This window comes from Odontesthes bonariensis, chromosome 15, assembly GCF_027942865.1.
Source record: "Odontesthes bonariensis isolate fOdoBon6 chromosome 15, fOdoBon6.hap1, whole genome shotgun sequence".
NCBI lineage: Eukaryota > Metazoa > Chordata > Actinopteri > Atheriniformes > Atherinopsidae > Odontesthes > Odontesthes bonariensis.
Genome location: NC_134520.1, coordinates 205,456 through 231,227, shown reverse-complemented (window position 1 = coordinate 231,227; position 25,772 = coordinate 205,456). Strand labels below are relative to the sequence as shown.

The 25,772-nt window shown below is 42.0% G+C and overlaps 1 protein-coding gene across 1 annotated transcript in view; it reads left to right on the top strand.

Moving 5' to 3' along the window:
* The window catches only part of arhgap39 (Rho GTPase activating protein 39), a 169,048-nt gene that overhangs the window by 96,219 nt on the left and 47,057 nt on the right, over positions 1 to 25,772 (top strand). The window contains exons 6-7 of the mRNA XM_075484569.1: positions 9,002 to 9,215; positions 15,160 to 15,233. Of these exons, the coding sequence (XP_075340684.1) occupies positions 9,002 to 9,215; positions 15,160 to 15,233 (288 nt within the window). The remainder of the gene's footprint in view (positions 1 to 9,001; positions 9,216 to 15,159; positions 15,234 to 25,772) is intronic.

Below are 25,772 nucleotides of genomic sequence, written 5' to 3'. Positions count from 1 at the left end.
AGAACTCATTTCTACATCCAAGTGTAATGAGTTTGCAATATTCTTTAATGACAAAGTTCAAGGCATTAAAAATGCAATAATTTCCACAACACAAATAACTACTCTGCAGCCAGCTAGACACCTAGAGCTGACACATTTCACACCTGTTACTGACAAAACAGTCGAAGAGACCATCTGCAGTCTGAGTTCATCAACGTGCTGCCTTGATGAGTTGCCCACTAGATTCCTAAAGTCTGTGCTGAGCAGTTTGTTACCACAACTTGCTCATCTAGTCAACATCTCACTCCAGACTGGAACATTTCCAAAGGCCTTAAAAACTGCTGTCATTAAGCCTCTTCTAAAGAAGAGCAATCTTGATGCCACAGTACTGAGCAACTACCGGCCCATATCAAACCTGCCATTCTTAGGCAAAGTCCTAGAAAAAGTTGTATACCAACAGCTTAGTGACTTTCTCCTGTCTAACAATGCTTTTGATACTTTCCAATCAGGCTTTAGGCCCCACCACAGCACTGAGACAGCTCTGATCAAGGTGACAAATGACATCCGCCTGAACACAGATGCAAGTAAAGTCTCAGTCTTAGTTCTGCTGGACCTGAGTGCTGCCTTTGACACAGTTGACCATGCGATCTTATAACAGAGGCTGGAAGACTGGGTGGGAATCTCTGGTCGTGCTTTAAACTGGTTCAAGTCCTATCTGGAGGACAGGAAATATTTTGTTGAAATTGGTAACTGTGTCTCAGACCAAATGGCTATGACCTGTGGGGTTCCCCAGGGGTCAATCCTGGGACCCGTATTGTTCAATCTGTACATGCTTTCACTAGGCCAGCTAATACGCAGCTATAATGTGTCCTACCACAATTATGCAGATGACACTCAGATCTACGTGTCACTGACGGCAGGAGAACACAGGCCTGTAGATACATTGTGTCACTGCATGGAACAGATCAGTGTGTGGATGCAAAACAATTTCCTCCAGCTAAACTCAGACAAAACTGAAATCATTGTCTGTGGCCCACAGAAACAAAGAGAAAGTGTTATCAGTCACCTTGAGACTCTCTCTCTAAAACCTAACTATCAAGTTAGAAATCTCGGGGTAATATTGGACTCAGACCTGAACTTTAACAGCCACATTAAATCTGTAACATCAGCAGCTTTTTACCATCTAAAAAACATTGCCAGAATCAAAGGAATAGTGTCTAAACCAGACTTAGAGAGACTGATCCATGCGTTTGTCTCCAGCAGGTTAGACTACTGTAACGGCCTGCTCACTGGGCTCTAAACGGGCTGTAAGACAGCTGCAGTACATCCAGAACGCTGCTGCTCGAGTCCTGACTAGAACCAGGAAATACGACCATATTAGTCCAGTGCTCAGGTCTCTGCACTGGCTTCCTGTCGCTCAGAGAATAGACTTTAAAACAGCTCTGCTTGTGTACAAGTCTCTTCACGGTCAAGCGCCAAAGTACATCTCTGACATGTTAGAGCCATATGAACCAACTCGGGCTCTGAGAACCTCAGGGAGGGGTCTCCTGCCCCAGGGAGGGGTCTCCTGCCTCAGGGAGGGGTCTCCTGCCTCAGGGAGGGGTCTCCTGCCTCAGGGAGGGGTCTCCTGCTGGTGCCCAGAGTCAGGACTAAACAAGTTGAGGCTGCGTTTCAGTTTTATGCCCCTAAAATCTGGAACAGTCTTCCAGAAGATGTGAGACAGGCCTCAACTCTGACAATGTTTAAATCCAGGCTGAAAACAGTTGTATTTAGCTGTGCATATGACACCTGAAAGTATTTTATCTGCACTCTTCACTTTTTAATTAATTAATGATTATTTTAATGGGTTTTAAATTTCTTTCTTTTTTAATTTCTTTCTTTTATTTTTTTATTCCTTTTTAATGGTTTTATTGCCTTCTTGTGATTTTATGTAGCTGTAAAGCACTTTGAATTGCCCTGTGTATGAATTGTGCTCTATAAATAAAATTGCCTTGCCTTGCCTTGCCTACTAGCGACAAAAAAAAAAAAAAAAAATTGGGGCCCAGAAACCTGGATACTACTAATGAGTGAAAAATAACAAGTACGTAAATAAATAAATAAATCAAGGGACAGTTAAGACACTCCAGTATATTGTGGGATTCCCCTCAGTTAGAAAGATATCCTGCTATAGGTAGCCACCTCACAAAAACATCAGACCTTAATTGTAGTTGAGCGGTTAAAGCTTCCATTCCATACACCTCCCTCAGCTTCTGTTTCCATTGTGCCACTGTAGGTGGCTGTGGATTCATCCATTTTATTGTCACCATTTTTCTAGCAGTCATCAAAAGTATATGTAACAAGTGCTTTTGGTCTCTAGTGTACAAGCCTTCAGGAGTTAGATCAAAAAGAAACTGACTTGGGGTGAATAGTACATTGATTCCCAGAACTTTATCTATCTCGCACTTTACCCCCTTCCAAAAGGGAAGCATCATTGGGCAATCCCAAAATATGTGTGAGTGGTCGCCCACCATTCCACACCCTCTCCAACAGTATATTGCTGCTGGGTTATTTACAAATTTAGAGATCACGGCAGGCGTCTTAAAGAACCTAGTCTTCATCTTCCAGTCAAACTCCTTCCATATGTTACTATTGATACCTTTATGACATCCAGTGCACATTGTTTCCCACTCCCCATCCTCAATTATAATATTTAACTCCAGCTCCCATTTGGTTTTGATATAAAAAGTATTGTCTGATGTATCTAGTAACAGGTTTCTGTATATATGGGAAACATGCTTTTTATTGGGTAATTGATGTTTAATTATATTAATAAAGTAAGTTTCTATGTTCGTTGGAGCATTTTTAATTATATTCCAGTCTGTATGGTTTGTGATATGATTTCTTATCTGAAAATATCGGAACATATCACTTTGGGGTAGAAGGAATTTGTCCTGGAGATAGGGGAATTGCTGTACACCAGTGTCACACAGTAACTGGTCAACAACCTTCAGGTTCATGTCTGTCCACCTCTTAAAAGTGATATCTGTTGTTGAGGGGGGGAAATCTGGATTTCCAGTAATCTGCATAGCCCTTGAAAGGGCAGCTGTTCCTCTAATTCTCTTCTGGACTGTCGACCATACTTTTAACGTGTGTTTTACCCATACATTTTTTATTTCAAATTTCTTCTGGGACTGCTTGTTTAGAAACACTAAAATGGATAAAGGTATTACTGGTAATGAGCTCTGTTCTATGTTCACCCATCCCGATTCTATGTCATTGTTAATCCAAGCTACCACTGCTGTTAATTGTGCTGCCCAGAAATAATATTTTAAATTGGGGAGGCTGAGTCCACCCTTGTCCTTCCCAAGAGTGAGCGTTTTAAGTCTCACCCTTGGTCTCTTATTTTGCCATATAAATTTAGATGTAAGCTTGTCCAGCATGTTGAAGGCTGATGTTGGGATTCCAACTGGGAGAGACTGAAACAGAAACAAAATTCTGGGAAGTAGATTCATTTTAACAGCCTCTACTCTACCCAAAAGGGATAATGGTAGCACATCCCATCTTGCCACTTCATTTCTAAATATCCTAAATATCTTTTTATAATTCGCCTGGTATAGTTGTGTTACCTGGGGAGTGAGCATGATCCCTAAGTATCTGAAACCTTGTTTAGATCTGCGAAAGGACACTATATCATCAAGCTGGCTAGGCCATATCCCAGACATCATCATTGCTTCTGATTTACTAGGATTGACTTTATAACCGGATACTAGGCCATATTCATTAAGATTTTGTAGAAGAGCCGGGAGTGAGTGGAGGGGATTTTCAATAAACAATAATATGTCGTCCGCGTATAGGGTTATTTTATGTTGTTTTCCACTCTCATCTCTTATTCCTTGTATAAGGGGGTTACTTCTAATCAATTCCGCAAGGGGCTCAATGCTAAGAGCGAACAGGGCTGGCGAAAGCGCATCCCCCTGCCTTGTCCCCCGTCCTAGATCAAAAAAGTCGGAGCATTGGCCATTAACTCTGACTCTTGACTTCGGATTCATATAAAACACTCTAATCCAACTCAAAAAGGTTTTGTTAAAGCCCATATGAGCCATTGTTTGCTCCAAAAATGTCCAGTCCAGTCTATCAAAAGCTTTCTCAGCATCCAAGCTGAGAAGCATTGATGGAGTCTTTCTACCAGAAGCAATAGATTGTAGATTTAGAGCTCGTCTGACATTATTAGTACCCTGCCGTCCAGTTATGAACCCTGTTTGATCAGAGTTAACTAATTTCCGAATGTGTCTTTGTATTCTATTTGCCAAGATAGAGGTCAGAATTTTTAAATCCTGGCAAAGCAGACTTATTGGCCGATAACCCATACACTGAGTGGGGTCCTTTCCATCTTTGTGTATAACTGTGATAATTGCCTCAGACCAGGTTTTTGGGTGATCTCTTTCATCCAGCGCATAATTATATACCCGACATAAAATTGGGGCTAGTTCGTTAACAAAAACTTTATAATATTCCCCCGAGTATCCGTCGACACCCGGGGATTTACTGTTCTTTAATTTACTAATACTATCTATTATTTCCTGTACTGTTATGGGAGAAGATAGCATCTCAGGCTCATCCTGTGATAATCTGTTCAATTGGATCGAGTCCAAAAGTTTTGTTATTTTCTCCTCCTTCCCTGTTAATTCTTGACCTTCATATAATTTTGTATAGTATGCAGCAAATGCCTCTGCTACTTCTTTCGGTTGGGAGGTGATTCTATTTGTGTCGGGGTGTTTCATTTTAGATACCACACGGTTTGATTGAGCTTTCCGTAACTGAAAAGCCAATAGCCTGCTTGCTTTATTCCCCATTTCATAATATTTTCTTTTTACAAATCTAAGCATTCCCTCTGCTTTGTATGTGAGCAGATCATCTAATTTTTGTCTCTCCTGTTTTAATAATTCTAGTGTATTCTTTTTTCTTGAAATTTTGTGTTCTTTTTCTAACCTAATAATTTCAGTCTCCAGTTCAAGTCTCCTGGTTTCTCTTTGTCTTTTTATTCTCGATGTAATTTGAATGATATGTCCTCTCACAACAGCTTTGGCACCATCCCATAAAATAGATGGAGTAACATCTCCGCTATCATTTATATCAATAAATTATTTTATCTTCTCACGTATTTCCTGTTGGGTCAGGGGGTCATTCCGTATTGAGACATTAAGTCTCCAGTATCTGAATTTATTTTCTAGACCTAAATTTATTTTCATCTTAATGGGACCATGATCTGACAAGGTTATGGGTTCTATCCTGCACTCTGTCACTCTGTGCACATCAGCCTTTGAAACAAGAAACATGTCTAATCTGGAGTAACTTCCGTGAACTTGGGACCTATATGTATAGTCTCTGTCTCTGGGATGATGATATCGCCATACATCAATCAGGCCGAGTCCCTCCATCATTCCCAGAACAGTAGCTGCTTTTCTAGTTCGAGGTCCCTTCACAGCAGGTAGCCGGTCCATATTTAAATTTAGTACACAGTTATAGTCCCCCCCAGCCACTATGATTCCCTTCCCTTCATCTGCCAGTTTGGAGGCTATATTCTTAAAAAAAATGGGACAGTCCTCATTTGGTGCGTACAGGTTAAAAAATGTAAATCTATTTTCCCCAATCGTACCTATCACCATAATATATCTGCCTTCTTTGTCTTTCAATACTTTTTCGCAGTTAAAAAAAACATTCCTTCTAAATAGGATAGCAACCCCCCTTTTCCTCCCTCCTCCATGAGATGCACTGTATATTTGTTCCACCCAGTCCCTCTTTAATTTCAGGTGTTCTGCCTCAGACAGATGTGTCTCTTGTAACATTGCGGCTGAACATTGTAAAGCTTTGAGTTGGTTAAGTATTTTCTTTCTTTTATTGGATTTCCCAGACCCTTTATGTTGTAGCTAACTACAGTCAAACCTTCCATATTACACTTCTATTAATCCTTACTGTCATGATGCTTTGTAGTCAACTTATAGATGTCAAGTGCACTGTCACCTGTTGTAAAAATCCTGTCAGTTGTCAAGGAGGTAACACAAAAAAGAACAGAAACTATGTACAATTTAATAATAATAATAATAATAATCAATTTAATTTGTACCGCACTTTTCATAGCAAAATCTCAAAGTGCTTACACAGTTGAACTAAAATCAAAAAAATAAATAAATAAATAAATAAAAATAAAAAAATAAATAAATAAATAAATAAATAAAATCAACATCATAAAAACATAAAATCATGTGGAGGCAGAGTAGGCTTGCTTAAATAAAAAAGTCTTCAAGCCTCTTTTAAAATCAGACAGTGATTGTGGAGCTCTCAGGCAATCCGGGAGGGAGTTCCAAAGACGGGGGGCAGCCACAGCAAAAGCCCGGTCTCCCATGGTCCTTAATCTGGAGCGAGGAAGGTGGAGTAGGTTGCGTTCATGTGATCGTAGGGATCTGGAGGGTGAGTGTGGGGTGAGAAGGTCCTTCAGATAATCCGGTGAGGTTCCGTATAAACACTGATGGGTGATGAGAGCGATTTTGTATTGAATTCTGAAGGTGATAGGGAGCCAGTGGAGATCATGCAGAATAGGTGTAATATGGGCTGATTTACGGGCCCTCAGAAGGATCCTGGCTGCGCTGTTTTGGATATATTGGAGCTTCTGGAGATATTTTTTATGTATTCCAACAAACAGAGAGTTGCAATAGTCAAGCCTGGAGGAGACAAAGGCATGGACGAGGGTCTCAGCATCAGAAAAGGAAAGAAACGGACGAATTTTGGAGATGTTGCGAAGATGAAAAAAACAGATTTTAGACAGATGCTTAATGTGGTTTTCAAGTGTAAGATGGGAATCTAATCTAACTCCAAGATTTGTGACTGTATTGGAAAGGGGGATGTTTTGTCCAGCAAAGAAAACAGTCGTCAAAGTTGAAGATTGCACCTGGTGAGGTGTTCCGAACAACATGGCCTCAGTTTTGGAGCAGTTTAACTGAAGAAAGTTCTGATTTAACCACGTCCTTATCTCCTCCAGGCACGTAGTGAAGGCATTGAGAGGAGGCGATGATGAATTTCCAGAAAAGAACATCAGAAAACAGACATAACAACACGGCTTCCAAGTCCTCAACTGGCCTTTCTTCAGTAGTGACCAGTCCCCGTATAGAACTGGGCAGAGGGTGGCGGGAGCCCTCTGGGATAATGTCACATTGTGCAGCAGACCCACTCCATGGGGTTAACTGCTGCTGCCCTGCAATGGCTGGGTGTAAATCACCCATAATAAGTCAATTGCAGCTGCTGCCATAAACCAAAACAACCAAATAATATGCTATCGTTACATTCTGGACTCAGCAAAGTGAAAATAAATATTAGTTAGAGAAATATAAACTTGAAACAAGGTTTCAAGAAGAAGGAAAAAATAAATAAATAAATAAAAAATGATAAATTATAAAAAGATATATAGCCCAACAACACCACTGTACCTGGAGAGTAACAAGACAATTTAACTTTACATCTAGCAATAAATTATTCACAGCTGCTCATAGCTGTCTAAATAAAGTGGAAAAACCTTCCATTTTGCACGATATTCGAAGTTACTTCATGGGAAGAAAAACCTGCAGTCCTCTTCTGTAAGCATGCTGACATTCCGCCCTCTTCGGTTGGCGACCCGTGTCTCCCACCTGTGCCTGGCCAGCTCTCGCTCCACTTTATCCCGCTCATCCACTCGGACCTGAATGTTGAACTCCTTAAGCACCGGCGCTGCGTCCATCACGGTCTGGAAAGTTTTTTCCTCGGATCCCACCATCATCCTCAGTCGGGCTGGGTACATGCACTTCGCTTTCACGTTTTTCTCTTTCAGCTGTTTAACAACATATCTGACCTGAGCGCGTTTCCTCTGCAGCTCTGGAGAGTAGTCATTATCAAAGTATATCTGTTTCTCACCCATCTTCACTATGCGCTGTCTCCAGGCTTGCTGCAGGACCTGTTCCTTCACTGTGTAGTCCGCGAATTTAATCACGATGGAGCGAGGCGGGTCGTTTTCTTTCGGTTTTGGCATAAGTGCTCTATGCGCCCGGTCGATCCTGATGTCGGCTTGGGTTAGCGGCAGATCAGTCAGCACCGTCGGCAGCAGCTTCTTAATGAAGGTGGTCATGTCTCTCCCCTCGCTTCCTTCGGGAACCTGATACAACCTTAAGTTTTGCCTTCTGTGTCTGTTCTGAAGATCCTCACACCGTTCAAATAATTCCGCCTCGCGTTGCAGTAGGAAGCTGATGGCTCTTCCATGGGTCGCGGTGGTCTCCTCCGTAGTTGTTATCCGCTCCTCTGCGTCAACGACCCTCTTTTCCAACTTTGTTAGTTGTGCACTCAGACCTCCAACTGATGTTTCAAGTCTTGTGAATGATTCCTCGGCTTGGCCTTTGAATTCCTTTACATCCATACTCATCTGCAGAATGTCTCCCCGTATTTCTCGGTTTGACTCGGCGATAGCGTGAAGCATCCCCTCCAAGTTGGTCACGGCAGCATCAGCGGTTTTGCCCGCGCTAGCTTCGTCGGGGTTAGCAGGCTTGTTAGCATCAGCTGGTTCCAATGATTTTTCGTCTCCTTTGTTTCGCCCGTCTTTGTGGTATCGTTAGACATGTTTTTGCTGAGTTTTGTTCAAATATCGATTTGGTAAATTGGTTAAACGGCAGAGCTGCAACTATTGCGTCCTACATAAACATAGCGCCGCCGGAAGTCTAAAATGCCTCTTTTGTAACTTTTTCTGGATTTTTTTGCAGCCTGAAATGTAGAAATGGGTGCATACAGACAAATAAATTTAACTGGATGAGAAATACATTAAATATCTTTGCTTCATACCGTCTAATCATAAATAAAAGTCAAAGGAAATATAAAAAGAACGACAGGACTTTTAATTTAATTTATTTTTTACCTCTTGATATTTATTTATTTTTGCATTTTCAACATTTTCCTGATTTGGGGGTTTTATAGTCTGAATGAAAGCCATACTCTTACATTCGCATGGCTCTCTACCTGTCTCTGTCAGGTGGTGGTGCGTGGGTGGAGTAACCAGGGTCTGCGTGATGAGCTCTACATCCAGCTGTGCCGTCAAACCACAGAGAACTTCCGGTATGATAGCCTTGAGCGTGGCTGGGAACTGATGGCCATCTGTCTGGCTTTTTTCCCTCCAACACCCCGCTTCCACACCTACCTGGAGGGCTACATCTACAGACACATGGACCCCCTCAATGACACCAAAGGTAATTGGTAATTTAAACAATCAAAAATAACTACAAATGTTGTCTTGAAATTTCTTTATCCATTCATACCACCTTTACATTCAGACCTTTATAAAAAAGAAAGAATATAGCACAGAATCGTTGTTTTTTTCAAGGTTTGTTACCTTGATGTGAATTCTTATGGCAGAATGAGAACTGTAATTATGACTGTTTTGAGTGGTCCTGCAACTTCTCATCTGACAAACAGCAGTGATGGTGAAAAAGGTGTCTCCATTTTTCCATATGTCACATATCTCAGAAATTAAATGAGCTAATGTAAACAGACGAACAAACTAACAAACAATTACACGGTTCTAACTGATGAAATAAAACATCCATCCATCTATTTTCTATACCCCCTTAATCCAATTCAGGGTTTCGGGGGGACTGGAGCCTTTCCTAGCTAATTGGGCGAGAGCCATGGTGCACCCTTGACAGGTCGCCAGTTGAAGTGAAACAGTAGACCTCAGTTAAACTTAAAGAAAGTCTACTCATAAAACTACAAATTAAGTGTAACCCGGCCAGTTATTAAGTATGGACCAGGATCAGAAGAACAGAAGAACACCTTGGAGCCCTGGAAGTGAATAGCAACATTAAGACACACACACATACCAGAATTAATTTGGGAATGGTATGTATTGTAGAACATTAACAGTACAGAACAGGCTATTAGCATTTTTTGGGGGGCTTTTTATGCCTTTATTATATATAGGACAGTGAAGAGACACAGGAAGAAAGGGGCAGAGAGAGGGGAATAACACGCAGCAAAGGGCCGTCTGATGCGGGACTCGAACTGGGGCCAGCTGCTCGAGGCCTCTGTGCATGGGGCGCACACTGTACCCACTACGCCACAGACCGCCCCAGGCTATTAGCATTTAACACAATTATCAATATGCTACAATAAAAATACAATAGAAAATAATAAAGTGTGCACAAAAGAAACTTTCTCAGTTCTTTTTTTTTTTAAGTTGTGGCCCATAAGTTGTTTTGAGTGTCAGTAGTGTCAATTCAAATTCAAATTCAAATTCAAAAATACTTTATTTATCGCAGAGGGAAATTAAATGTTGATGTAACTCAATTAAATCAAGGAGTTATTATAGATGCTGATGGCTGTGGGCAGGAATGATTTCCTGTAGCGGTCCGTTTTGCATCCAAACTGAAGAAGCCTTTGACTGAAGAGACTCTGTTTTCCGATAACTGTCTCATGGAGAGGATGTTCAGGGTTGTCCATAATTCTCTTGATTTTATGCAAAATCCTTCTTTGCATTATTGTCTCCAGAGGTTCCACAGTCGTCCCCAGAACAGAACCAGCCTTCCTTATCAGGTTGTTGAGTCTTTTTAGGTCCCTGGTTCTGATGCTGCTGCCCCAACAGATGACGCCAGAAGAAATGACGCTCTCAACAACAGACTTGTAGAAGATCTGCAACATCTTGCTGCAAACCTTGAAGGACCTTAGCTTCCTCAAGAAGTACAGTCTGCTCTGTCCTTTCTTGTAGATGGCTTCACTGTTGTGTCTCCAGTCCAGTCTGTTGTCCACATGAACACCAAGGTATTTATATTCCTCAACCACCTCCACTTCTTCTCCCATGATGGAAACAGGGTTTGATCTGACCCTGTTTCTCCTGAAATCTACAATCATCTCCTTTGTTTTGTTAACATTCAAGATGAGATGATTGTTCCCACACCATGCCACAAAGCGGTCCACCAGCTCTCTGTACTCAGCTTCTTGTCTATCTCTGATACACCCGACAACTGCAGAGTCATCTGAATATTTCTGTAGATGACAGGAGTCTGACTTGTACTGGAAGTCTGAAGTGTACAGAGTGAAAAGGAATGGTGAGAGTACAGTCCCCTGTGGTGCTCCTGTGCTGCTGATCACCTGGTTAGACACACAATTCTTCAGTCTGACAAACTGTGGTCTGTTTGTCAGGTAGTCATTAATCCAGGTGATTGTTGAGGCCTCCACCTGAGTCTTCTGGAGTTTCAGACGAAGCAGATCAGGCTGAATTGTGTTAAATGCACTGGAGAAATCAAAGAACATGATCCTCACAGTGCTGCCTGCTTTGTCCAGATGACAGTGGGTTTGTTGAAGCAGGTGTGTAATAGCGTCTTCAACTCCAACTCCATGGCGATAAGCAAACTGCAGGGGGTCCTGATATGTGCTGGTTTGCTTACACAGATGGGTCAACAGGAGTCTCTCCAGGACCTTCATGATGTGGGATGTTAGGGCAACAGGTCTGTAGTCATTGATGACTGAAGGGTGAGTTTTCTTTGGTACCGGAACCAGACAGGATGTCTTCCACAACAGTGGTACCTTCTCTTGGGTCAAGCTAAGGTTGAAAAGGTGTTGCAGAATCCCACAGAGCTGCTCTGCACAGGCCTTCAGGACTCGGGGGCTGACACCATCTGGACCTGCAGCCTTGTTCCGGTTCAGTCTCTCCAACTGCCTCTTCACCTGACTTCTAGAAACAGAAAAGTGGGAGGGGGAGGCAAAGGGGACAGCAGCATCTCCTGATTGGGTTGAAGACAAACTAGTGGAAGCAGAAGAATCCATGACTGAGGTGGAGGTGGAGATGTTACAGGAAAGCTGTGGGTCAGAGGAGGGTGGGATGTCTCTTTGGCTGGGAACAGGAGGGGAGGATGGTGAGCTTGTTCCTGAACTGAACCTGTTGAAGAATGTGTTCAGCTCATTTGCTCTGTCCAGACTTCCATCCATCCGATCCTCCCTCTGCTTGAGGCCTGTGATCTTCTTCATTCCTGACCACACATCTCTGATATTGTTCCTCTGCAGTTTACTCTCAAGCTTCTTTCTATACACCTCCTTGCTCTCTCTGATCTTGACTTTGAGCTGCTTCTGTATACGCCTCAGTAACTCCCTGTCTCGCTCCCTAAAGGCTCTTTTTTTCTTGTTCAATAGTTCCTTTAGCTCACTGGTGATCCAGGGTTTGTTATTAGGGAAGCATCTCACTGTTCTGGTGGGGATGGTGTTGTCCACACAGAAGTTTATATAGTCAGTCACACACTCAGTCATGGCATTAATGTCCTCTCCATGTGGCTTACAAAGAGAAATCCAATCGGTTGCATCAAAACAACCCTGTAAGGCTTCTTCAGCTTCCTCTGACCACTTTCTAACAGTCCTTTTTGTGACAAGCACTGCCAATCCACCCCCTTTCCTTTTCCTGCTACTCTTTAAATCTCGATCTGCTCGTACAGTCAGGAAGCCCGGCAGAGAGACGCTGGAGTCGGGGATATGATCCTGCAGCCATGTCTCAGTAAAACACATAATGCTACATTCCCGATATTCTTCCTGAGTCCTTGTCAAGGCTAGAAGTTCATCCAACTTGTTAGCTAACAATCTTACATTGCCCATGATGACGGATGGCAGAGATGGTTTGAACTTCTTCTTTCTTTCTCTCCTCTTTGCTCCTGCTCTGCATCCACGACGCCTCCTTTTCAATTCCAGTGGGATTTCTGGCTTCAGTTGTCGAATTATTTCTGCTTTTCCAATGTTAATCAGCTGCTCCCTGTTGTAAACCACCTTGTTGCTATGGTTATGCATCATAACAAAAGAGCAAAATATACAAAAGTATTGGGAAAAATCAATCCAGCTGCACAGCATCCAAGGCAGGAAGGAACAGTTGTCCAAAAAATGCAATTTCTTCCAAGAAAAAACAGGAATGAAATTTAGAAAAAAGAATAAATCTCAATGTGAGGTACAGAGCTACTCCAACGTGCTGCCACCCTCAGCAGCGCATTCTAGAACATTCTAGTCCTACCACCCCACAGACTGAGGAGAAGGAAAGAAGTCTGTCTTTTCCAATGGATGGGTCTGGCTCGCCATCCAGTTAACTGGAACTTCATCATAGCAGACATTCTTCACAGAAACCTCGTTTTGAACATGGACTGTAGATCTGTGCTGACTACTGTTGATCGCAGTGGGCTGGTGAAATTCTGCCTCTCTGGCTTCAACCTCAACATCAGACCACCCGTACCAAAAAAAAAAAACTGACCTGTTACACAGCCAGATCCACAACATTTTATGAAAACATTCACCCCTATAGGCTGCATCCATCTACTATTATCAATAATCTGAAGAACTCCGAGATATTGAATTGTTATACAACAATCTAATTTTTATCTCGAATTCAGTTTTTAAGTAACAATTTCCATTTATATAATGCAACATTATTCTGAATACTACTATCAACCTTGGATAAAGGATTTAACTTGTACAATTAATAGCAATTGTCTCCCAAAACACGACATACACTCACAAACTTTTGCAATGTAAAACTGAAGTTTCACACAAAATTGCCAATATTAACATAACAGTTATGGTTACTGTACTATTTTGACAACATTGGTGAAATAATTTTTTTCTTTTTCTACTTCTTTATAAGTAACTGACATGTTTTTCCATTTTTTTCCCGCGCCACATCACGTTGGCATAACTTCTATTGAAACATGCAGTACGTTAGCATAGCAGCTAATGGATTTCCACCGTCTGTTTCTTATCAATTTTACATATTAAACTCGTCTCTTACACTCACCGTTGAGCGAACTGAAATAGCTCATTATTTTGTCCTCGCACAGCCAATTTTCACACTCTTCACACATTATCTTCTCATGCAGCATCAAAAAGAAAAAGTTTGTTGGGAGTAACTGTCAGCTCAGAGAAAAAATGGCGACCTTACACATCACTTCCCAAACACACACAGACGACTGTCAAACAAAACGTACACTTGCTCTTGAATAAGAATCGTCCGACTCTGCTTACAGAGGTGGAGGGCAGAATTAACCCTTAATGTGCTACACACAACAACATAAACATTAGAAACAGGGAAAATGAAGAAATTCTTTGACTATTACAGTTGAAAAGCATTAAATGAGTTTCCTCTGAAGGTTTGCTAGGCTCACTCATTGGGATAAGGAGCTCTGTCATTCCAGGAGGGGCTTGGAATACAGTCACTGCTCCTCTGCATCGAAAGGATCGATGGAGGTTGTTCGGGCATCTGGTCAGGATGCCCTCCAGACGTCTCCCTGGTGAGGTGTTTCAGTCTCGTCCAACTGGGATGAGGTCTCGGGGCAGACCCAGGACCCCGCTGATTGGCTCGGGAAACACTTGGTGTCTTCACGAAAGAGCTGGACGAGATGGCTGGGGAAAGGGGAAATGCTTTTGCTTCTGTACAGCACTTTGGTCGACTGAGGTTGTTTTAAATGTGCTCTATAAATAAACTATGATGATGATGACTGTTGCCCCCGTCACCCGGACCCGGATAAGCAGCATAAAATGGATGGATGGATGGATGGATACACAATCTGTTGGTTTCCCTAGCTAGGAAATGGTTTTTGAATTGGCTCTATATGAATTAATTGGATTTCATTGGATTATGATTACAATGAATTTAGCTCTAATTGGCTTGAATTGGACTGTATTATTTAAGTGCCTTGACATGACATTTGTTTTCATTTGGCGCTATATAAATATAACTGAATTGAACTGAATTGAACTGAATTGAACTTCCAAAACAGCAACTATTTTCAGGGTTGATGAATAATATTGTAACACTATCTAATGCAGGCAGATAATGACGAAATTAATTCCTTGTTATAAACTGTCAAGTTGACATGAATATCTTGCTTTACCCCAATGATATACAGGAGCTCCAGGACCTTGTTTCTGTTTGCAGGTGTAACAGAACACAGTTGTGACCATACCTAACCATAACTATCAGTGATGCTGGGCTGTGATAAAAGTAAAAAAACAAAAGTTCCAGATATTATTGTGTGAAAAGTAATCAAAGAAAACTAATCATCAGAAGTGCGCAAAACTCTGTCATTAGAATCTAGCTGCCTTGTGAGATAGTATGTTAAAAAAAATGCCGAAATTGGATGTCTTATGGTGTCTTATTTTTTGTTGCTCAAGGGGTTGCCATCAGCAGTTATGCCAAATACTGCTACAGGAAACTGACAAAGGCTGCTTTGACTGGAGCCAAAAAGGTAAGTAGTTATGTAATTTTTTTACAACTACGAACCTGGACGGCACTAATATGTCTTATTACACTGTTGGAACTTGTTAATAGGATACATTTATTCCTGATAGGGCCTCTTTACAAGACTTGAGATGTTCTTTTATGTCCATATTTAATTATTTTGTTTCAAGAGGTGTGACACTGAGTCCAAGCATACAGTCACACTCTTGCATTTGCAGGAGAATGTGTACACATTAGTAGTTAGTGTTTTTTATATACAGAGAGTTATGATGGAGTATTGTTCCATCATAAAGTTTAACACTTAAGGGCCTTAAGTGTTAAACTTTTTAGTCCAATCCTGTTTCTGTGTTTGTATTAGCTTGTAGATTTCCACCTCTGTTGATCCCAGTCGCCACAGAGTGAAAGATTTGGGATTTTGGTTTCGAATACAGACGGATAGACATGCAGTCCTCCAAATCTTATGGCATAATGTCATTGGAGATGACTGTGCGTGAAGGGTTGAACACAGATTAATTGAAAATTAGTTCAAGCTGGGAGGGGCTTACAAACAAAGATTTCATAACAGAGGACAATGCGCCAAGAATGATAAAAAACTAAGAAGGGCAGGTGAAAAGCTGAGACAACAGTTACACTGGACTATCTTAATTATTTTAACACACAGTTCCACTCTATCACAAAGAAGATCTTTGTTCACTTTGAATTCTGTGTTTTCCACAGTGGAGGAAAGCCAAAGGATTAGCAACAGCAACAGCACCATCACAACCAAGAACAGCCCACAGCTCAAATTGTTCCACATATTTCTGAGACTTCAAGTGGCAGTAAAACACTATAATATGTAGACGTGTGTTTGCAAAGCACCAACATAGAAGTCACAGAATAATGTTCAGTGCAGAATGTCTAAATAAGTGATAAGAAATCATAAAACAGTCTACCCAATTAAATAACTTTTAAAAATATTCAGGTTTCCCAAATCCCAAGTTAACCCAAGTTGATAAGTTATTAACAAGTGTCCATTGACAGATATGAATATTTCTTAAAATGTATTGTGACTGTCAGGATTCAGTCACAAAACAGCTAGTCTATGCATGCCAGCCAAGAGCAGGTGTGACCTTATAGAGAAAGCAGTGAAGGGTTGTATAAATTACTTCTCTATATATTATTTCAGAGTTTTAAGAGTTTTAAAACATAAAAATAGCCTTTTCAACTATCTCTCTCTCTTTCAATCATGTCAGTCAGGCCTTATCTGAATTAGAATGGCAGCCAGTTCTTTTTACTGGCTATCGTTTTTTCACACTTCGACTACAACGATCCTCTGCCTCCACAGTGAAAATGGTCCAGAATATGGCCGTGTATCTGGTGTTTTATCAACCTAAAAGGACTCATGTCACTCCATTTCTAATGAACCACTCCGCTGGCTACCTATGGCTGCCAGAATCAAATTGAAGTCATTAATGCTTGCCTACAGAATGACTGTGGGGTTTGCACCCAGTTTTATTTAAACTTATTCATACAGGTTTATGCTCCCTCTCAACCACTCCATTTCTATCAGGAATGTCATCTGGTACTGCCATTCCTACACATCAGGGAGGACCTTGATTTGTCTGTGTAGTTTCCTATTAGTTTAGCCTTGTCATTTCCTCACCTTTCCTCACTCCCTTCACCTGTATCAATTATCCTCAGCTTTACTCACTCACTGACACTCTCCCCACAGTATATAGTCTCTCAGTTACTTTCAGTCATTGTCAGATCCTCTGTCTATTTACCATGGTTATCTCCGTCTATCTGGTTCAGCTTCTTGGTTTTGTACAGTTTAGTTTTGTGGTTCTCCAGCAGTGGCTGTGATTTTCATTTATATCTATAATAAACCCTTAAGTTTCCTTCTGGCTCTTGTCCCATGTCTGTATCTGGGTCCTCCTCCTTCGTCTCCATTGCCAAACCGTGACAATGCCACATTCACCCATTCACACACACTCATACAGCGATGGATGCATCGGTAGGCAACGTGGGGTTCAGTGTCTTGCCCAAGGACGCTTCGACATGTGGCCCGGGGGAAAGGGGGAGTCAAACCACCGACCTTCCGATTGGTGGGCGACTGCTCTTCTACAGCCGCCCCTGTAAAGCCTCTAACACTGGCAACTGACCTGTAGAATGAGCAAGTCAAGATGTACCCTCACCCTACATTGCAAGTACAGTCGTTTTTATTTTCGCATGTAAAAAAGCTCCACAATGACTACACTTTCGATCAGCCATTCTCATCCCATCATATTAAACACTGTGCGTGTGTTTTTGAAGAAGGGGCGCACTGACACAGGCAGAAGATGTAACACAGGGGTGGCCAACCGGTCAGAGACTAAGAGCCGCATTTTTTACTGTGTTACCACAAAGAGCCACATTATTTTTGAAAAATGACCGAATTCTCTCCGTTCCATCCGTCTGTTCTTGACTCGCTCTCGTCTCGGTCATGTGACACATCAACGCTGATATTAAACCCACGAACCGAGCAAAATGAGTCAAAAACAGACGTGTTTGGAGAGCTTCTTCCCAGTGAGGAGACAGAAGAAGAGGCTGTGACCACTAAGAAAAAGAAAGCTGCATTTTGAAGGCATGTTTAAGCGTTACCATAGCGACCAGAGAGCATTAGGAGGCAGAGAGGATGTTACATCAGGAGGACGCTGCTAATAAAGTTACACACAAGTACACAGTGGATTCAAATTTATTATTATATTTACTAAATACCACAGAGTCTGTGTTAGTTAGTGATGGGAAGTTCGGCTCTTTTCCGAGAGCCGGCTCTTTTGACTCGGCTCCCAAAGAAGAGCCGGCTCTTTCAACTCCCGAACGGCTCTTTATTTAGGATCTTTTGTAGCCTATATTTTACCTTAACTTTGCAAAAAAAAAAAAAAATCATGGTTTATGTGTTGAAAACCCGTTTGCTTTCAGTGTTTTTATGAGAGACCTTATAATTGCCTAATTCTTTGCATTTATGCTGTGACAAAACCACTTTTACATTTGTTTATTTCAATTAAACTTTTTTATTGCACAAATTAACAATAAACTTCAAACACATCCACAGTACAGAACCAAACTCAAGCTAACATTAATAATGTCCTCAATTAAACTTTTTTATTGGACAAATGAACCAAAAAATTTCGAACAAATTCACAGAACAGAACTAAAACCAGAACCAAACTCCTTAATTCTCACGTGAATACCGCATGCTGGTCGCCATGCTGGCCAATCATAACAAAGCTCTGTCGTAACCAGAACTGGGACTGAGCACTGAAAGTGAAACCTAAGCAGCGAATGGAAAAAAACTTGGAGTCGGCTGCTCTTCTGATTCACTACAAAGAGCTGGCTCTCAGAGCCGATGCTTGTGCGCATGACCCATCACTAGTGTTAGTTGTGTAGCGCCCCCTACTGTAGACTATGTAGCGGCAGCGCCCCCTGCAGTAGACTACGCCACCCCTTGATTAACACTCTTAGAGCAAGGGGAACTCTGTCAGAAACCCACACGACAAGGATGTTTAGAAAAGTATAAAAATACAAATTTTTATTAAATTACACATTAAAAAGACTTTTTCCCATAGGAAGTGTTGCACAGGAGAACAAAATAAACAGACAAACATGGGGGGATGAAACCTTACAGTACCCGGCCGGCTACCAGCCAACTCAGCAGAACGGTGACAGACTAAGGCCCAGTCTCCATAACACACGTGGCGGGAACAAACCCCTAAGGCAGAACACAAATAGTCCTCAATATTCAAGCACTGCACGCACCCCTTATTACACACGAGAGGGGAAACAACCCTTACGGTAACACAGTCAAGAGCAATGCACACTGCACACTTTAGGTTTGAAATCACACACACTTTACAAACTCACTGATCACACTGGTGACTGGTAACTCGAGGAGACTGAATACCCTAGGTAAGCCAGCGCTAGTACCCAAGCTGGCTGGGCCAGGACCGGGTGTTAAGGGGGAGTTCGATGAGGGAACTAACAAATAAGACAAACAAAAAGTAAACAAGAAAAGAAATGAGCCCCCCTCAGCCTGTGGACCACTATACAACTTAGTCACTCATCCCTCTGGCCACTAGGACAGAGGGGGGGAACGGAGACAACACACTGACAGGGTTAGAAACCCAAAATGCAGCAGCTAGCAGCATACACACACACACCTCATACACTCCACAAAACTAACTTAAGAGAACAGCAGCTGAACTGCGCAGCATAGGAATCTGTGGCTATATTTCATTGAACACACAAGTGTTGGGAAGGCTCCATAGGAAACCCCACTACTCAGGCCGACACTTGACGCACACCATACAGATGCCTAGGCAAACGTGCCTTCGTTGACGCCGCACACTCAGCCAAACGCAAGCAATTTTTCGGTACCAAGGCAGCGGATAATGCCGCGAGCGTAGGGAAAGAAGCTCCCGCTACTTCTCCCTTATCGTGAAACACGCCACGCCAACGCCGCCAGCCACCCAGCTAACACAGGAGGAATGCTACCTGCCCAAGGACCCCAGGTGCCCATCTAGTTGCCAGCACTTAATTGCGGACCAATCACGTTCGTGTTACGGACAACGCATACACCGGAATAGGTTGGAAGATAACCAAAAAAAATAAATAAAAAGGGAAAACAAATGACAGAATTACTCTGCCCTCAGTCCTACATGCTACAGTTGTATTATTTTATTTTGTAGTATTTATCCGCCACACCTGAAAGGCCGGTCCGTGAAAATATTGTCTGACATTAAACCGGTCCATGGAGCAAAAAAGGTTGGAGACCGCTGCCGTATTGAACTCAAACTAAGCGGGAAAAAAAAAAAAAAAAAAAATTTGATATGAACGTAAGAGCCGCATGAAACCAGACAAAGAGCCGCGGGTTGGCCACCCCTGATGTAACAGGTGGGGAATAAGTCATGTAAATGGCAAAATAAATATGTACTGCGTTTGAAAAGTACCTTTTAACAGGAAATTAATTACTTAGGTATCAATTCCCAGTGCGGGAAATTTAGGATTAGTCAAGTAGCTCAATTTTTATTTTTTTATATTTACAATAATTGTATATTAGAACAATAACAACAACAATGATACTAATAATGATCATTGAAAATGTAAATAAATAAATAAATTAGAGAAAAACATGTAAGCAAACACTGTTAAAAAGCCTTCTGGCTGTGGGGACAAAGGACCTCCTGAAGCTCTCAGTCCTGCAGCCTCTCACTGCAGCTGCTCCTCTGTCCTGCAGGATGCTGTGGAGAGGATGTTTATTATTCTGTTCTAAAACAGAATCTAACTTCCTCCTCATCCGTTGCTCCACCACAGCACTGAGAGGGTCCAGCCTTCTGCCTACAACAGATCCAGCCTTTTTCACCCGTTTGTGGCGCCTACAGTTTGTGTCTGTAGTGCAACTCCCCCAGCAGACAGCAGCATAGAACAGTGCACTCTCAGTGATAGTGTGATGAAAGCTCTACCAGTTGCCATAATTTGGGCACCAGTATGACACAAGAAGTTTTCCACAGCAACGGAACTTTTTCCACCTGAAGGCTCATATTGAAGAGCCTGTGCAGCTCGAGGAAGGCTAGTGGTGGGAGCTGCCGCACAGATGGAAGTGTGGCTTGGCTCAGGAGACCAGGCGATGGAAGTTGCTGCAGAGGTGGAGGTGCAGCTGGACAGAAGAAGCTTGTTGGTGACAGCATAGGGAGAGGTGCAGTCAGGCGGAGGAGGAGGCTTGGCGATGAAGGTTGACATTGAGGTGGAAGTACAGCAGGGCAGTGGAAGCAGTATAGAGGAAGCAGCTGTAGTGGTGGGGGTGGAGGGAGCAGCAGCAGAGGAGGGAAAAGCCACACTGTCAAACCTGTTGTAATAATGGTTGAAAGTATTGGCTCTGTCCACATCACCTTCTACAGACTGAGAGTTCTTCAGTCTGTATCCAGTGATGGTCCTCATGCCCCTCCACACCTCCTTGGTGTTATTGTTCTCCAGCTGTCTCTCCACCTTTTTCTTGTACTCCACCTTAGCTCGACGTAATGTCTTTTTAAGCTCCTGTTGTACACTCCTCCGCCTTTCTCTATCCCCATTCTGGAACGCCCTCTTTTTCTGGTTCAGGAGGTCTTTGATGTCACTGGTGATCCATGGTTTGTTATTTGGATAGCACCTTACAGTCCTGACTGGAATCACAGTGTCCCTACAGAAGTTAATGTAGTCAGTAGCCCCTTTCACACTGAGGAATAACCCGCGTGTAATCCGCGAATTTAGCGTGTCCGCTGTTGCGTTCACACTGACGACCCGGGCTGCCGCGTCAACTCGACTCGCCTTTCGACCCGCGTCGGACCCTAGTCTTTTTGCCGAGCCGAGTTTGGTGTGAACGCAATCGACGCGGGTCGGACGTTGGCGTGGCGTGACGTGAGGAGTTTAAAAGACAGAATGGACAGCTGATTCAGAACAACAGCGACAGGTGAGGACAAGTTTTACTCTGTTTTAGCCTACATCAAGTTGGAGACATTTTTGAAGATGGCCAACTGGGGAGACAAGAAGGTCCGCGAGCTCCTCAGCCTCCGAGCAGAGGACGTTATTTACCGCCACATGTCGGGGACTCTTGTATTGTCCGCATATGTTCTTCGGCGGCATCCCACGTTGTAACCATCCACACCCCGTAAAATAACATCTCCATGAACTGCATATACAATTGCAAAAACGAGTCCTCAAGGTGTATTGAACCCTACCTCCGACGCATGGCTTGTGCCTACGTCATTGTACACGCCCAGCATTTTATGTGTTTCGTGTGACGCTCTGCCACTAGGCAACGCCCCCTGAACTCGGCTTCAGGCGACACGGGTCACCAACACGCCAAGCGTTCACATTGCTCGACGTGGGTTGAAGGTGCAATTTGGACCCGCTAAGGTAGCGGGTCGCAGTGTGAAAGGGGCTACTGATGGTGCTGACCCTCCTGTCCATGTCAATGTCCATTTCATCTTCCTCCAGCAGTACAGCCCAGTCTGTGACATCAAAGCAGTCTCTCAATGCATCATTCGCCTCTGGTGACCACTCCTGTTACTACCAGATCCTGGTAGTAACAGGAAGTCTTTGTACACACGGTCTGTATGTGGGTTGTAGATAGACCATGCTGTGATCAGATCTACCCAGTGGTGGAAGAGACACTGTCCTGTAAGCCTCCTTCACGTTAGCATAGAACAGATCTAATGTCTTTTCTCCACGTGTTGGACAGTCCACATACTGTACAAAGCCAGTCAGGCAGGAGGATAGAGAGACGTGGTTGAAATCTCCTGTGATTGCAATGAATGCCTCAGGATGCTGGGTCTGTATCCTAGCAACGGCGTCATGGATGACGTCACATGCCGTTACAGGTGCCGCCCTCGGTGGAATGTAAACAACGATGACGACTGTGTAAGGGAACTCTCTGGGCGCATAAAATGCATGGAAACCAACTGACAGCAGTTCAATGTCTGGACAACAAACCCTCTCCTTAACGGTCACATTGCGGGGGTTTACCCATCTCTGATTAAAGAACAGTATAACAGCCCCGCCTTTCCGCTTACCGCTCGTACTCATCATTCAGCATTTAGAAATAAAGTAACAGCTGACCCGACTTGATCATGTAAAGCAAATAGTTTTAAAACTGATCATTTGTCATTTTAAAGACTAAAACAGCAGAATCACAGCTGAGATATTCACACTGATTTACTCTACTTATTAAAGATGCATTGCACTGAGATTACACATACAGAACTTATAGTTATGTCCACGGTATGGAATACATGCAAGTTCACATGTATGGGCATGGCCCACAGCCCAGTTGCAACGGGCCTGCTTGTAGAACACAGTTTAACACCATTCCTTCATGTTGTTGTAGTTACAGGGTTGTCTCCTGGACTTAGTGCTAGTTTTTGGACTTGATCTTGAGTACATTGTGGTCCCTGCAGTATTGATGGGGTTAAATGTGTCACGGTTTAGTGGTGGAGGCAAGGAAGATGGACCCAAATGCAAACACGGAGCAGGCAGGAGGTAACGGAAACTAAACTCAGTTTATTGGGAGAGAAACAAAAATCTCAGCAAAGCTGGAACACCATAAACTAAACTTGAAAAAAAACAAACACCTCAGAAATAACCAACCAGAATGTAACAAGACGCAGGAGCAGGAACAAGAACTGACGATGGAAACCATGGATGAAATAATGATGAGGATTTGACAAGAAGTGAAGAAAACCGGGAGTTAAAATACTGTGGGGAGAGTGATTAGTGAATGAGTGCAGCTGACGATAAGGGAACGCATAGGGGAAGTAAGTGGAGCTGATGACCAGGCAGAAGGGAACTGAGGAAAAAGGTTAGTGAAATGGCAAACTGAAAACAATCAGAAAAACCTAAAAATGCATAGACTGTGACAGAATCTGGCAATGTGAAACGGTTTATTAGGCTTGTTTTAGCGGCTGTATGCATGTTTGAAATATCCATTTAAATGTGCTATTTTTGGTGCAAAAACAAAGATAGTGCCTAATATAAGTGGTAAAACAACAACTCCCTACCATCCAGCTAACCAATGCCTGCATAAGTCATGCTGATCAGCTTTGTAGCAGAAAGCTGTAAAAATATCATCAGTCATTTTAGCATCGGATATGTTGCATTTGTACCATTTTCTAAGTAACTGGTGGTTTAAATGGTTAGCTAATTTGCAAATACAGTTTTTTGTTAAACACGTGTTACACAGTCTTTTAACTTTTGTGTAGCCTGGTCTAAAATACTCATTTCAGACTATACAGGCTTAAATATAAATATTATCATTTGGATAAGTGATTATAAATATGTTTTAAATATATTAAAGAACGAATCAAAATGCACTGAAAGATACTTAAAATCACAATTAAATACTAGTTCATTTATCATTTCAAAAGTGTGCATAAATGGTTAAAAACAGTAAGCCAACCAAAGATTTTGTCTTTGGTAAAAATACTGATTCTATCTGCCGCAAGTCTGTGTGAAATGTACATCGTAAAAGCGTGCTCTGTCCACCACCTAAATTGTTTTGTTGTCAATCTTTTATGTTTTTTTATCACATTGGTTGATGTAAACCTAATGTTCATTTAGATGACAGATAGATAGATAGATAGATAGATAGATAGATAGATAGATAGATAGATAGATAGATAGATAGATAGATACTTTATTGATCCCGAAGGAAATTCAAGCATCCAGTAGCAGACATAATAAAATAATAAACACTTTAAAAACAATCTAAGAATTTAAAAAACTGTTTAAGAATATAAAATATAAAAATATAAAAATATAAAGTGACCAGTGAAGTGACATGAAAGTGAAGTATAAAGTGATCAGTGAAATTCAGAAGTGCCATCACTGAGAGCTGTTGTACAGCCTGATGGCCAGAGGAACAAAAGAGTTTTTCAGTCTGTTGGTGGAGCAGGAGATATATGAGGGCGGGAATCTAAGTAAGGCAAGTGTGGAAACATCTTGGCCTGCGGTACTCAGTTGTTACGTTTGTCTGAAGGAGGCTGTGACAGGGAAAATGGTCAGAATAATTGTGGATGCAGAGTCTATGATCCTGTTTTGGACTGTTTAACCCTGTGATGATGGACCAAGAGGACTTCTATAGATTCTTCTGCTGAGGTTAAACCAGTCGCAGTTTCACCCAAGTGTACTCTAAACAGCCGTGGTGGGTAAGCCAACCATCTGAATTCCAACCTCAATGACGAGTGGGATCCGCATGGTTGCAGACAAGGCCTCAACTAGCCCTCGCACATAACTAAAGGGTTCGTGAGTAAACTAAAGCACGTGCATTTTATTTTCTGCTTGTTTTCACAAGTGAAGCGGACATTTTGTGTTTTTCTGGTCACAACGAACACGAGCCACTTATCAGGCCTGCAACAGTGTAATTGAGCTCAAAAGATTTGGTTATTAACAAATAGGTCATAACCTGAACTGGATTTAAAGGGGAAATATATTGTTTACATGTGATATTTGTAAATACTATTTTGAGCATGTGAAGAGCCAATACTGTTCTAAGTGTATTGAAACACACTAAAAGCCTTAATTTTGTTTTCATTCATTTTTCTATATATTATTATTCACTAAATTCTATTTTTTTTACTTTTACTTCCTGTGTTGTGTCAAAATTATATTGATTACCAATTTATAATTCTTTATAAAGGTTACACAGACTTAAATAAGGTTTAAAAACTAAAGTTCATTATTCTTAGTGGGTTTAAAACAGAGTAGCTTATATTTTCCTGCTAAGTGGAGGCACCACTATAATTGAAACTCATAAATAAGTCCTGAATGTTAAGAGGTGATTACTATTGTTTATCCTCTTTACCAATATTAGTTTATTTGTTCTAACTATTGTTCCCAGGGCCCCGCCCATAGTACTACCACCACATTAACCTAGGGTTAATACCTAGCTACTTGGGTTGGGTGCTACAAAAATTGGAGGCACCGCTGGGATTATTTTTTTGTGGTTACCTGCCAGTTTCATGATTTTTAAACCTGAATCTACTGTAACCTTAAAAGT